Raw genomic sequence first — 16,039 nt, forward strand, 5'->3', positions numbered from 1 at the left:
GGGGGGGGGGGGGGGGGGGGGGGGGCGACAAAATTTAAATGATGTTAGAAATGTCAATAACAAAATATCAAACGCTCATAATAATGATCAAATACAAAATACATTATAAATTACATGATAGTTAGGGGTGGAGCTAAAAATATATCTGGGTGAGGTGAAAATGTGAAATTTTAAAACACTCCGAATATATTTATAAATACTTTTTAATTTTAATTTCTTTTAGTTAGATCAAGTTTACGTTTTTCTAAATTAATTCGAATAAGATGAAGTATAATATAAACTTGTATACTAATTAATTAAATAATTCAGAGATAAAATAAAAGAGAAAAGATAAGGATAAGTGGTGCTAGGCCGGGAGATTCAAACCAGTAACATAGGCAATTTAACATGAAATTTAATGTTCCAATCAACTAAGGTACAAACATTTAATAATTTATATATAAACATAAACATAGAGTTTATATATATATATATATATATATATATATATATATATATATATATATATATATTAATTAGCATTATTAAATCAAAAAGTTGAAATGCCCTCAATTAGATATAACTTTGATTTTTAATAATGATGTTAGTGGGTCAAATCTTTCTTTTTTTAAGTATTACGGAGTATTATTATTATTGTTATTATAATCTTTGGCCTAGTCCAGGATTGACCCATGAGAGGCACGACCTCAGACTCGGCACTGGAACAACCCAGGTAATTCAAGGCGATTCCTGTCCATGCTAGTCTAGGCCCGGGATCAGCCCTGGCCCGGACTTTGGCAACCTCTAGTTGCTATTAGGGAGTTGTAATTGTAGCAATTGTTATACCATGGACTAGAGTCTACCATGCATGGTGAATTTCGGTCCAATAATTATGTGTTTACAGTTAACATATTATGTTTGCTCAATTAATAAATTATGTGCATTAAATTAAATAAATTAAAGATACATAATTTGTAAATTACAGACACATAATATGTTAATTACAGAAGATACATAATGTGTTAACTGCAGACATATAATATATTAACTTTATATTATGTGCTTGTAGTTAACAGATTATGTATGTGATTTTAATTTATTTACAGTACAAACACATAGTATTTTAACTTGGGACACATGCATAATCTAAACATCATTTTGAACTAGAATTCATAATACAAGGTGAACCTTTGTCCATGATATAATTTGCCTAATTGTAGATTTGTAGAGGTGTTAAACATTATTTATTTATTTATTTTATATAACTAAAATAAAGGAAACAATCTTGGTAAGCTTGTATGTATATATACATGGAATGTAAAGTAGATTTCATACCACTATTACAGTATTATGCTGTCCATATTGAGTTTGAAGAGCTTGCGTAGGGGTAAAGTCCGGGTAATCAGAAGTACTGCTGTCAAAATTACTGTATGGCGTGTCTGCCATCCCAGGCAACCTTTAATGCAAAGATGTAAGGATGATGAATAGCATTTTTTGAAAAATATGTTAAATTTCATTCAAACCCTAACTTTTAAATTTAAGCTTCCATAATGTAATAAAAATTATTAGTAAATTGGCATTAAAATTGTATAATGATCAACTCTTTTGAAAGATTGGAATATAAAATGTAATCAGTAAATATGATTTGATAAAAATTAAAGCAAGCTAAGGTCTAATAGTTTTTAAAATGGGATAAAAACTGCAAGTTTTTTATGCATACCTGATTTGAGGATAGTCCTAGAATTGAGAGGTTGAGAGTAGTGTTATTATCTGAGTGCAAGTTGATAATATCATGCAGTGGTTAATGATTGAATTGGAGTGATGTATTTATAGTTAAGAATTTCAAATGTGAAAGGTTGATAACGTCACTAGGATGACGTCATCCATGATAGCACCATCACTAACCAGACAACTTGGAATAAGAAAACGTTTTTTCTTTCTTTCTTTTTTGGAAAGCCAATAAGAAAACGTTAAACATAGCTAATTAATAAAACATTTCATACAGGCTACAACTTCGAAAACATATTATTATTATTATTATTGTTATTATTTTTTTAAAAATAAAGCAGGGGAATGACATACTATTTCATTCCTTACAACCTGGATTGAAAATGACATCTAATAAATAAGTTGTCATATTCAGAAAAGATACATTAGAATCTCTAATGATACACCCAAATCCCATTTTAGTTGAGTTGATATCAATAGCAACATCCACATATATACATGGGGTCTTTCTATCAAAAACATATTCTTAAAACTAGTTTTTTCTTTATCCCAAAAGACTGATTTCTTTCTAACAGCAAATATAATAAATTAAATCTACAAAATTATATAAAAACCAATAATATTATGCAGTTCTCTCGTGAGACAGATAATATCTAATAAAAATGAGTCATAAAAATTATAGATATAGTCAATACTTTAAACCTTATACATAAATAATACTATATAACATAAAAATAGTACTTTATATAACAAAATTCTAATAGATAATTTGCATGAAATAAAGTATAACATAGCAGAGTAGAAGATATCATCAATATTTTGAGTCTTATATAGATACTTTATGTCATAAATGTAGTACTTTATATCAAATCTCTAATATACAGTTTGTAAGAAATAAAGTAATAACATAACATCATTGCATATATAATCAATATTTTAAGCCTTATATACAATATATAGCTAGTATAAATGTACTACACGTTTTGCATGGAATAAAGTAATAGCTTAACATAATTTCAGATATACTTTAAACCTTATATATAATACTTTATAGCATTAATAATGTACAGAGTAGTATTTTATAGGAAAACTATAATAGACAGTTTGCAAGAAATAAAGTATCATTACATGCACAACATAATAGTATATATAATCAATACTTTAAGCCTTATATATAATACTTTATAGCAAAAATTGTTTGTATGAAATAATATTACTAAGCTCATATACCTCGGGGTGGGCATGGGTTGGGTTTGACCCATGCCAAGAAAGATCACCCGAAGATTTTCAGGTCTATTCTTTTAAAGCCCAAAAATTGAATAAAAAATTTTACAAAAATCACACACATACACGCACACACACAAAATCAAATACTACACTCATTCATACTAATTTTAAAAATATTAGCTTTAAAATAAATAGGTGCAAAATGAATGTGGAAATTGTTGATGTAACTGGACACGTTGCGACATAAGTATTTAGATTACTTGTAGAGTCATTGTTGTTACTATTAAATAAATAAGTTATGAAGCTAGAACAAGATGTACTACTCATGAACCTTCTACGAATATAATAAATATTACTCCATAAAATTTTGTTCAATACTTTCACATGAGAATCTACAATAACAGTCATCTCACAACATATGAAACATGTAGAGAGAAAAAAAAAAGTTAAAAAGTACCACTGCCAAATATCAACATGCGCTTGCAAGATCAAGATGTCATAGTACAACAAAGATCCCAGTCATATACACAAGACAAATCTATAGCTTCCTACGTCATAATCTCATTACATGACGTTGCACTCTATGCTACCACTAGTAATCCAATTGCACATGACACAGTAACAATAAAAAAGAAGATGACAAGTACGGAAGATGAAGACAATGACAATGCTACCCAAAAAAAAAATTACGAAGACTTATAGAAATTCAAATCAAAAGTAGTATTTATTTAGACTAACGTTTTTTTACAATGTTGCAAAAATTTATTTTAATGACCATTATAATCAATTTCTCCTATATTGTCTTGCATTCATGTACTTTAAATTATTGATTTAAATTAAAAAAATCAATTTTCAATTACTCGAACATCTCTTATATAATATTGCATTGAAATAATTTAAAATATTTATATAAAAATAAACATTGGACATTATCCATTTGAGCAATATGTGTAGTTATCCCATAATTTTTTTTCATAACATGCATTTCTTGAATGCATATTATACTTTTCATAACAGTCGTTTTTTCTCATTTTATCTTTTCAAACTACTTCTATTTTGGAATCCATTTTGAAAATAATCCCCTGGCATGGTAACTACTATATTGAATTAGTGCAAGGTCGAATGGTCAATGAACGCAAATTATATCGTGGACCAACAATGCATTGTGGACCGCGGTCCCAAAACGACGTCGTTTTGATTAATGAAACAGACGGATGAATTCGCGCCGCCACTCACTTTCTTTTCATATATACTGCACTTTCTTTTCAACACAACTGCAGTTACTTTTTGATATAACTACAGTTTTATATTATCGAATGAAACTATAGTTATATCAAAAAGTAACTGCAGTTGTGTTGAAAGGTAACTGCAGTTGTGTTGAAAAGAAAGTGCAGTATATATGAAAAGAAAAGTGCAGTATATATGAAAAGAAAGTGAGTGGCGCGAATTCATCCATCTGTTTCATTAATCAAAACGACGTCGTTTTGGGACCGCGGTCCACGATATAAGAACTGGTCAATGAATGAGATTTTTGGAAAGCTTTTTGTGATTCCATCCAATATATATATATATATATATATATATATATATATATATATATATATATATATATATATATNTAAATAGGTGCAAAATGAATGTGGAAATTGTTGATGTAACTGGACACGTTGCGACATAAGTATTTAGATTACTTGTAGAGTCATTGTTGTTACTATTAAATAAATAAGTTATGAAGCTAGAACAAGATGTACTACTCATGAACCTTCTACGAATATAATAAATATTACTCCATAAAATTTTGTTCAATACTTTCACATGAGAATCTACAATAACAGTCATCTCACAACATATGAAACATGTAGAGAGAAAAAAAAAAGTTAAAAAGTACCACTGCCAAATATCAACATGCGCTTGCAAGATCAAGATGTCATAGTACAACAAAGATCCCAGTCATATACACAAGACAAATCTATAGCTTCCTACGTCATAATCTCATTACATGACGTTGCACTCTATGCTACCACTAGTAATCCAATTGCACATGACACAGTAACAATAAAAAAGAAGATGACAAGTACGGAAGATGAAGACAATGACAATGCTACCCAAAAAAAAAATTACGAAGACTTATAGAAATTCAAATCAAAAGTAGTATTTATTTAGACTAACGTTTTTTTACAATGTTGCAAAAATTTATTTTAATGACCATTATAATCAATTTCTCCTATATTGTCTTGCATTCATGTACTTTAAATTATTGATTTAAATTAAAAAAATCAATTTTCAATTACTCGAACATCTCTTATATAATATTGCATTGAAATAATTTAAAATATTTATATAAAAATAAACATTGGACATTATCCATTTGAGCAATATGTGTAGTTATCCCATAATTTTTTTTCATAACATGCATTTCTTGAATGCATATTATACTTTTCATAACAGTCGTTTTTTCTCATTTTATCTTTTCAAACTACTTCTATTTTGGAATCCATTTTGAAAATAATCCCCTGGCATGGTAACTACTATATTGAATTAGTGCAAGGTCGAATGGTCAATGAACGCAAATTATATCGTGGACCAACAATGCATTGTGGACCGCGGTCCCAAAACGACGTCGTTTTGATTAATGAAACAGACGGATGAATTCGCGCCGCCACTCACTTTCTTTTCATATATACTGCACTTTCTTTTCAACACAACTGCAGTTACTTTTTGATATAACTACAGTTTTATATTATCGAATGAAACTATAGTTATATCAAAAAGTAACTGCAGTTGTGTTGAAAGGTAACTGCAGTTGTGTTGAAAAGAAAGTGCAGTATATATGAAAAGAAAAGTGCAGTATATATGAAAAGAAAGTGAGTGGCGCGAATTCATCCATCTGTTTCATTAATCAAAACGACGTCGTTTTGGGACCGCGGTCCACGATATAAGAACTGGTCAATGAATGAGATTTTTGGAAAGCTTTTTGTGATTCCATCCAATATATATATATATATATATATATATATATATATATATATATATATATATATATATATATTGGCGCGCTCTAATGAGAACGGGTGTCCAGGAGAGAAATAAGAACGATCCACAGCCGTCTACTTGTTCAGATCAACGAATTATATGTAATTTTATAAAAAAAACGATGCGGTGACATTTTCGTAAATAATTCTAACTTTTGTGCATGTAAATGTGTTATAAGTGCAAGTAGTTGATGCACATTTGCAAGTAAAAAGTGCCAGTAAAATCACTTACAAGTGCAAGTAATTTACCTTGTTAACATTTGTGCATCTAGGTGTAAATAATTATACCGTTAGGTGCAACTAATTATACCGTTAGGTTGATACTCAGTGTACATTTTACTTGCACCTGTAATACATTTTACATGCACCTGTGCACTTATTTTCAATTACAAGTGCAAGTAATTTAGCTTGTTAACATTCATGTACGTAAGTACACCTAGTTATAACTTTAGGTGCAACTACATCTGGACACGTGGCGCGCTACGATTCGTTCTCAGTTCTCTCCTGAGCGCACCGTTCTCATTTAAACGCAATCATATATATATACAGTGGCGGATCCAGCATGGGCCCCCCCACCCCCACCCCCATATATCCCTTNGGATCCAGCATGGGCCCCCCCACCCCCACCCCCATATATCCCTTGTATGTATATATGTATGTATAGTACATATTCAGATATAAATATATGAAAACAGATACTATTGAACGATTGTTTAGTTGGCAGAGGTGGATGGTGCGCGATTTTGGTTAGATATGGCGTGGGTTCGAATCCAGCTGCAAGCATTCATCCTCTTTTAAGATTTTATATAATCTTGTAGCTTTTTCCATGTTTTCTATTTGAATTATTTTATCAACTTAATTATGTTTCATATATTGTTATTAATAAATATTTGTATAAAGTAATTATGTTTCATATATTGTTATTAATATTGTAGCTTTTTCCATGTTTTTTATTTGAATTATTTTATCAACTTAATTATGTTTCATATATTGTTATTAATAAATATTTGTATAAAGTAATTATGTTTCATATATTGTTATTAATAAATATTTGTATAAAGTAATTATGTTTCATATATTGTTAATTAATATTTGTATAAAGTTTTGATAAGTTTTATTTTTCGTCTATATCCAACAATATTTATGACTATATTCCTTTTAATGTTTCATTTTTTTTAGTACTACCGTTATATTACAATGCAATATATGTTCATTATTACTTTCGCAACTTATTGAAGCACAAAGGGTCAATATCGTTGAGACTCAAACACACAACCTTCCATATAAGAGAGCAACTTGGTGTTATCTCTTTTATGTTTTTGCCTCCACTGAGACATTTTTCTGGATCCGCCACTAACTATATATATATATACACATGTGCCAAAAAGAATATAAGAAAAAGTAGAATTGGTGTCGGCCAATATATATATATATATATATATANGGCCTATATATATATATATATATATATATATATATATATATATATATATATATATATATATATATATATATATATATTCTAAGAAAAAGTAGAACTATTGTCGGCCATTCTACTTTTTCTGACCAGCGTTTAGCTCTTTAAACATTTTTTTAAGTATTTGATAATTATGTTACAAGACTAAAATAATCCACAATTATTTAGGTAGCTTTTACTCTATTATCGATGCATGATAATGACAATTTTATTGATTTTTTGAGAAGAACAATTTTATTGATTATTTAGTTAAATTTTATGTTATGTATTGTCGATGTTTTTAAACCATTCAGACCAAAGTTAATTAATTCACGTTTAACTAATAAATAAGGATCTTCAAAAAAACTAATAAATAAGGATAAATGAAAAATTAGATTACTGAACTTAAAAATAAATAAATATTTAAACACTTTCAATGTATATATATATATATATATATATATATATATATATATTACATTGCCCACCAAAAGGTGAAATTTCAATTAGTATTGAATTCATATTTAGGTAAACTTTTGGTCATGACATAACTGAACACAATGTGTGTTTGGTTCAAACATTGGAATTTGATGGTAATGTGAACCAAATACTTGGTATTGCTAATGTGTTTAAATAGAAAGAGTCACTTTATTATTTGCTAATAAGTAGAAATTGAAATAAAAATAAATTTTAAAAAAATAATTAATTAAAATTAATAAATATATAATAGAGATATATACACTTATGTATACGTGTATATATATAAACATGATAGTGGGTATCAAAATCCATAGTATGGTGCAAAAGTCTCCAATATTAGGCAATATCAATGCCATCCATAATATCAATGTCATGAAAATGAGTTTCCGATATCCAAATTCCAGTCTTGGGATCCCTCATCCAGAAAACATCCCTCTCCACCGCTTTCCCTCCGTCTGCACTACCCTCTCTTGTCAACTCCTCTGCCTCTCTCCTCATCACCGACTATGAGGTCGCCGCTGCCGCTTGCCCCTTCATGCTCTGCCCTGCAACCGTATAAGTTCTCTTCAAGAATTCTATATTGATTAGCATAATTTGTGTATATACGGATCAGTGAAGACCTCGACGTTCTCGCGGTGGTTCACGATGACTTCCTGCTACGACAATTAATTATTACCATAAAGCGATATTGTAATATGATTTAGACAACTATATTATTATTAAAATAAATATAGAAAAATAAAGGAGAAATAATTTAAAAAGTAAATATAGTGTTAACTATTATATAATATAATAATGCATATTATATGTCAATTTATAAAGTTGTAATATGATTTCCTACGGGTGGTGGAAGAAAGGAATGAGAGAGTCATCCGCACGGGAAGAGGAGGGAGGCAGTGCAAAATAAAGAATTACAATTTTTTTTTTGTCACCAATCAATTGTATTTCTAACAGATTAACAGGCAGAGAATGTGGAAATTATAAATAAGTAATATTAGTCAATTAGGGATCTTTATAATTTTCAGTGAATTAATAATATTTGTTTCCTTTTCCAATTTGCCTAATTTTTGTTTCCTTTTCAATTGCAATCCTTTTATATTTTCAGTCAATTAATAATATCAATTTTCTTTTCCAATTTATCTTTACTATTGTTTGGGTGGGATACAGAATTTTTTTTATTAATAGTATATAGTATAGATTTTGAGATAGGACAAAATTTTAATCTTTAATTTCTCCAGAATTCTGATCTTCCTCCAGATTTTTGTATGTAATTTGAAATTAAAAAGAAATAATAATAATAATAATAATAATAATAATAATAATAATAATAATAATAATAATAATAATCATCATCATCGCATTTGTTACTTAGCTAGATTATATATATAAAAATTAAATTAATTATACCATCATTAAATTTTATTCATTAATTATCTATAAAGTCACCATTTTTTTTAATTATCTACAAAGTAGATTTTTTAAGTCAATGCTAAGAAAACTCATTGAGTCATTGATGAAAATAGCAAATTTGTAATAATTGAAGGATAAAAAATTATTTTACAGACATTTAAGAAACAAAAATAAGGATAATATAATTGAGTGATGAAATGCATTATTTATTTATAATTCAGGATGAAAGTTGTTATATTCAAAAAATAAAATCCATCGCAATCATCAGATAACATATTGGTCCTGTTTGATAAAATAGTTAGCCTATCAGTCAATTTTGATTTATTTGACCACAATTAACTATTTAACTTGTTTAAAAAATCAATATAAGTATTTAGTTAATTAGCTTTTTGTAATTTCAAAATGCTAAAATTAAAAAAAAAACGGCTCAAAGTAACCTTTTCAATTAGCTTTTTGAAAAAAAAAAATTATACCAAACAGCTAATTTATCAAACACCTTTCAACAATCCGTTAATGTTATCAACTAGTCATACCTTCTAACCAAATTAACTAACAACTATCAGTTAACTGCCATTTTTCAAACCGGGTCATAGAATGTTTTTTTACAAAGATATTAATTACAATAATCATTTTGATTTTATTAATTCGGCCCTAATACTTTGTTGTCATTGTCATTTTGGTAGGTATTAAGTCCTTTATCTATATGCATTAAACATTATCGCAGGGATGGGACTGCTTTCTATAAAAAGGGAATATAAATTTCTCTCAACAAAAAAAAGAAAAAAAATGGAATATAAAATTGAACTCACAGAACAGGTGGCGGATAAATGTTGTCTGCCACTTCTTTGCTTTTTTCTTAATTTCTATTTTGTTTTTTTTAGAGCATTTCCATCCCTTCTCTCCACTCCAATTCATCCTCTCTCCTCTATCAAAAAAAAAAAAAAAAAAAAAAAAAANCAAAAAAAAAAAAAAAAAAAAAAAAAACAACTACATATGGGCTTGCTTTATGTAGGAAAATTTTCATCAGTGGGAAGTGGGAACCAACTGACTTTTGTATTGATTATAAGTAATTATAGGTATTTCACAACCGATGGAGTACATAGTGTTTTTTTATTTTAAATGAAAATTAAAAGAAAAAAAAAACAGAACTTTAAAATTAAAAGCTGATTAGAGTTCGATTTGAACTGAACTGGACATGGTAACAACCGAACTGAATATCGTAAGGACGGTTTCAGTTACAGTTTCGATTTAGAACAATTAGAGTTTAAAATATTGTATATTCACCATAACAATATCATATGTTGTACAAAGTATATAAATATTACAAGAATAATAACATAACAAGAAGTACATACGAAGTATAATTCCTAGAGTCCTAATAAGAAGTACAATCAAAGCGGTTCCGATTTTCATTTATTAAAAACGAGAACCAGAACTATCAATTACGATTTCGAACTGGAAGAAAATACAAAATTTATAAATTTGATATAACTATTTTTTTAAAAAATTTCAGAATGAAAAATTCTTTAAAAAATTAATTGTTGAATTAAGACTATTTTAAAAATAGAAAATAGAACTAAAAAAAAAAAAAGTTCGTACATCGGTTCAAACAGGAACTACCAATTCCGACAAGACTTCGATTCCGATTTGTCATTTTATGAAATTGTGAACCGACACTTTGAAAACATAACAAAACCGTGATCATATCTAATTAAAAGAAAAATATATATGAACTTAGTGTCTATTATAATAGTGAATCAAGGTAGTTGTTTGATTCAATCCTACGAGAGTATAGATAATACAACGTAACAGGAAAGCCTAACCTACACCTATACAATAGATACTAACAGTAGCCACACATATATCTAATATCTCTAAGACACCCCTCAAACACAAGGTTGGAGAGCAACAACATTGAGCTTAGTCCTGAGAGTTCCAAAACGAGGAGCTGGTAGCGGCTTCATGAAGATGTCGACATGCTTGATCCTGACATGGAAGACGGGATTGGCACACAGGTAGGTTGCCAGTCCAATCGGAGTCCGAAAACGCGTGAATATCGGACGAGGACGAGGGCGCCAGACGCAGACCATAGTTCAGCGTGCCTTTAACATAACGGAGTACACGCTTCAGGATTCCCCAGTGTTCATCAGTCGGAGCATGCATGAACTGGCACAACCGGTTGACCGCATACAAGAGATCAGGCAGCGTGATGGTCAGGTACTGGAGAGCGCCCGCTAAGCGCCGATACTGTGTGGGATTGTCAAAAGGCTCAAACGAGTTAAAAGATCACCCATATACCAACACTAAGAGAGGAGCAGGCTTCTGTCCATTGTCATAGTTTCAATGCCAAGGAAGAAATTGGGTTTGTCGAGGTCTCAAATTTTGATGGTGGAGGAGAGACGCAAGAGCATCTTGTCAATCAAGGTAGAATCATTACCCATCATAATGATGTCGCCAACGTAGACCAACAAGAACACCCGAGAGGTGCCAGCTGAGTAGTGAAACAGGGGGACATCAGTCTTGGATGCTGAAAAACCTGCAGTTAGTAGAAAATCATGTAAAAGGTAGACATGACTTAGGTGCGCCAAGTCCTCATAGCTAGGTGGTTGCTGCATAAACACACAAATACCCATTCAGAAAAGCGTTGTAAAAAGAAAAAGTTAGTACCTCCGTTCAAACGAGAACTACCAATTCTGAAACGATTTCGATTCCGATTTGTCACTTTATGAAATTGTGAATCGACACTATGAAAGCAGAACAAAACCGTGATCATATCTAATTAAAAGGAAAATGTATATGAACTTAGTGTCTATTATAATAGTGAATCTGCAGTCGTTATACCATGGACCATAGTCCACAATGCATTGTGGACCATGGGTCATGGTTGATCCTGCAGTTGTGTTGAACTGATACTGCAGTTGTGTTGAAAGGATACTGCAATTGTGTTGAAAGGGAACTGCAGTTGTGCGAAACAGAGGCCGTGTCATCCATCTGAAACTACAGTTGTGTTGAACGGATACTGCAGTTGTGTTGAAAAGATACTGCAGTTGTGTTGAAAAGATACTGCAGTTATGTTGAACGGATGAACGGTCTCTGTTCCGTACAACTGCAGTTTCCTTTCAACACAACTGCAGTATCTTTTCAACACAACTGCAGTATCCTTTCAACACAACTGCAGTATCAGCTATGATCATGATCCACAATATAATATGCGGTGAATCTGTAAAAGGTAGTTGTTTAATTCAATCCTGCGAAAGTATATATAATACAAAGTAACAGGAAAGCCTAACCTAGACCTATACAATAGATTAGTAGTTACCGCCTAATCAAACTAACAGTAGCCACACGTATATCTAATATCTCTAATAATAATGGACACAAACTACCTTCAATAAACAAAGCGCTATGGTAAGCGAAGAAATTTTCTGCTAGTTGGAATAAAGTAAATCTATCATATGTTCTAACTAATGCTACATCTTTTCAAAGCAGACACATATGTACCATTTCAAATTAAAATTAAATGAAAAAAATAAGGACCCTAACTTTCTTTATAGCATACGAAAACATCCTCCAACAACTGACATTAGGTATAGCTCACGAAAAAATAAGGACCCTAACTTTCGTTATAGCTCACGAAAATAAGGACCATAAGCAGACACATATGTACCATTTCAAATTAAAATTAAGGACCCGTACGGACTTAATTCAATAGTTAATTAGGTAGTATTTGAGAGAAGAAGGTCGTACAAAAAGTTTTTTCAAAGGTAGAAACTTGAAACAACTTAGCGGTTTTCCTTCGTAACCAACATGGATGACGTGCCATTTCAAATTAAATTAAATGCAAAAATTGATCATACGATCCAGATTCACATTTGTGTAAGACCGACTCGCATATCCTTATTCGTGATATGGGTCGATCGGGTCCAGTCAATATGCAATTGTATCACTTATTATACTAGCAAATGTAAAACCCTCACCTATATATAGGGGCATGATCAAATGAGAACATAGTCGTCTTTACAAAATAATGATTGATCTCAGTTGTTCATCAACATTAATATATAGTTGATGGCTTTAGTTAAAAAAAAAATACAGAATCAATTTTATAATTGTTGAAAACTTTTAAGAGGTGCTTATTTTATAATTATTGCACACTTAAAAAAAATTAGTAATGGTAAGATAATAATTTTTTACTTCGTATTTTTCATGATGGAAGGTATGGATTAGTCCATACTTTTTAATTTTTACAAGGTAAGTGTTTTCACTTAAACGTTCCCATATATATAAATATATAATGTGGAAAAAAAGTGTAGTTAATTTATTAATCATTTAATATATTTAATGAATTATGTCTCAATTATATCCTACTCTAAAATAGTTTCTCAATTATTGATTGAGCATACGTGGCCTCTCCTTTATCCTGGGTCCTTGACTCCTTGTGGCGAGTAAAATTCTCTTTACATAATGAAACTGACAAAACAATGTTACTAACTACGATTTTGCAAGTCCTTTCTTGTAAATTATTGCATGTCCCAATAATTTTTCCAACTTCGGTCCAATATTATTATATAAAGCTAAATATCTTCCCTTGAGCCCCACAACTTGATTCTACAAAAAATATGGAGTTAAATAATGGTGAGTCAATGATTGCTTAGAGGCAAATTATACCAAAGATCATAGTGACTTTATATACATTATAGTTCTAGGCCTAAATAATATTCAGATTATGTTCTTATAATTAATATAGAGAAAAAATGATTAAATAGGTCCTTAAAATTTACACCAAAAGTCAAATAGTCACTTAAACTTTTAAAAAGTACATGTAAAGCCTTTAACATGTCAAATTGAGACAATAAAACTCAAAAACTAGTAAATGACCTATTATTACAGGTCATTTAAATTCAGGCGGCAGAATCCGGTGACTAACGACAGCCGAGCCGTCGCTGGTCACCATCTCCGTCGGAAGGCAACATTTTTCGTAGCCTTTTCCAGGGGAAGGCGACATTTCCATCAACTTCTCCGACTAGATATCCAGTCACCTTCTCCTGGAAGGCGACCTCAGCTCGAGTTGTCGCCAGACACTAGATTCTGCCACTTGAACTCAAATGACCTGTAATAACAAGTCATTTATCGGTTTTGGGATTCATTGTCTCAATTTGGTATGTTAAAGAGTTTAACTGCACTTTTTAAAAGTTTAGGTGCCTAATTGACTTTTGGTGTAAAGTTAAGGGGTCTATTTGACCCTTTTCCCATTAATATATTATGTATTTTCAATTAGCATATTATATATATATGTATCTATAAATAAATTATATGCAATTAACATATTGTGCGTCCTCAATTTATTTATAAACACATAATCTGAATGTCATTTTGTATCACGTTACAATGCAACGTGGACCCTAGTTCACGATATAATTTGCCACAACAATTGCTTCGTAAGTGCGAGACCCAGTGCCTGGTGTCTACAAGGAGGCACTCCCACAAAAGAGTAAAATTTCATGCTGAGACAGACAAAATTCGATAACGTGTCTTTTGAGTGCATTTTCCCTCCAACTTAACCCTAGACATGATTCATTCTTTACAACTTTCCCAGTTTCTAATAGTCTCCTTAAAAATGGCATATTGTATTGTGGATCAAGATGACAAGATCAATCATGCATGATAAACTCAAATACACAAAACTATTAGTACAAAAAAAATAGATACATAAAAAATAAGAATTAATTCCATCAAATGTCCCTTGTCTTTGGTAGCACTTCTAAATTTAGTCCAAGACTATCATTTTTGCCATTTAACATCCCAGACTATTAGTTTTAGGACACTTTTAGTCCTTCTCATGACTTTTTCTATTTTTAGTAAGGGTATTTTTGTCTCTTCATATTGTTCTTTTGTTATTTTTTCGGTTTCAACTGGTTTAATTGGTTTAGGACTTTAGGTGATGTTGTATAGATGGGAGTGTAAAAGAGGGTGTAAATGTCGTTCCGCTGAGGATTGGGGCTATGGCACGAAATTGTATGAATTAATAATACTCAGCACTAGAGTATGTGAATCACTTAGAATCCAAGCAACTAATAACTGAATGATGGAAAATAAAAGAAAGCAATTGACTAAGGTGTAAACTGTATGATAAAGGTATGGGCCAGATTAGGGGGATTGTAATCTTGATGTTCCAAACAACTCAGAATTAGGGAAAGAATAATTAACCAAGGGATTTATGGGCAATGCACATAAGAATTCAATTTAGCTACTTTCGTAATCAATAAACAGAATTAGGCTACAATTGCCCCACTGTCGTGATGCATCAATCATAACCTTAAGCACTTAAGCATTGTAAGCCCCCAAAATTACCCCTATTCTCATAGTAGGAAAATTAGGTTGAAATTGGTAAAGCTCAAGGTCTCCATCCAACTTTCGTTGTAATGAATCTCTCTCCTAGACTAGCAATTAATTGTGGCTATCAATCAATAACAAGTAGAAAGAAATCCCCAAATCAACATAAACCCTGGGTAAAAGATTCAATCCCTTTATGCAATTATCATAAATTGAACATCAAGATTAACACCCTAATCCAAACCCATAAGCGAATTACTCACACATGATTGAAATAAACAAAACAAAGCAATAATAAATAACCATAAACATTGCAAGAAATCTGATAAGAAAGTAAATAACGGAATAAGAGAACTTAACTGATAAAGAACAAATCCAACTTCAATCCGAGATT

At 30.5% G+C, this 16,039-nt stretch overlaps 1 protein-coding gene across 1 annotated transcript in view; it reads right to left on the minus strand.

Moving 5' to 3' along the window:
* Positions 1-1,771, minus strand: part of LOC116005198 — a 6,096-nt gene extending 4,325 nt beyond the window's left edge. Inside the window, exons 1-2 of the mRNA XM_031245455.1 lie at positions 1,700-1,771; positions 1,315-1,435 (exon numbers count right to left, since the gene is read on the minus strand). Of these exons, the coding sequence (XP_031101315.1) occupies positions 1,315-1,425 (111 nt within the window). The 5' untranslated portion in view covers positions 1,426-1,435; positions 1,700-1,771. The remainder of the gene's footprint in view (positions 1-1,314; positions 1,436-1,699) is intronic.
* Between the last annotated feature and the right edge of the window lie 14,268 nt (positions 1,772-16,039).

This window comes from Ipomoea triloba, chromosome 14 (genome assembly GCF_003576645.1).
Source record: "Ipomoea triloba cultivar NCNSP0323 chromosome 14, ASM357664v1".
Taxonomy (NCBI): Eukaryota; Viridiplantae; Streptophyta; class Magnoliopsida; order Solanales; family Convolvulaceae; genus Ipomoea; species Ipomoea triloba.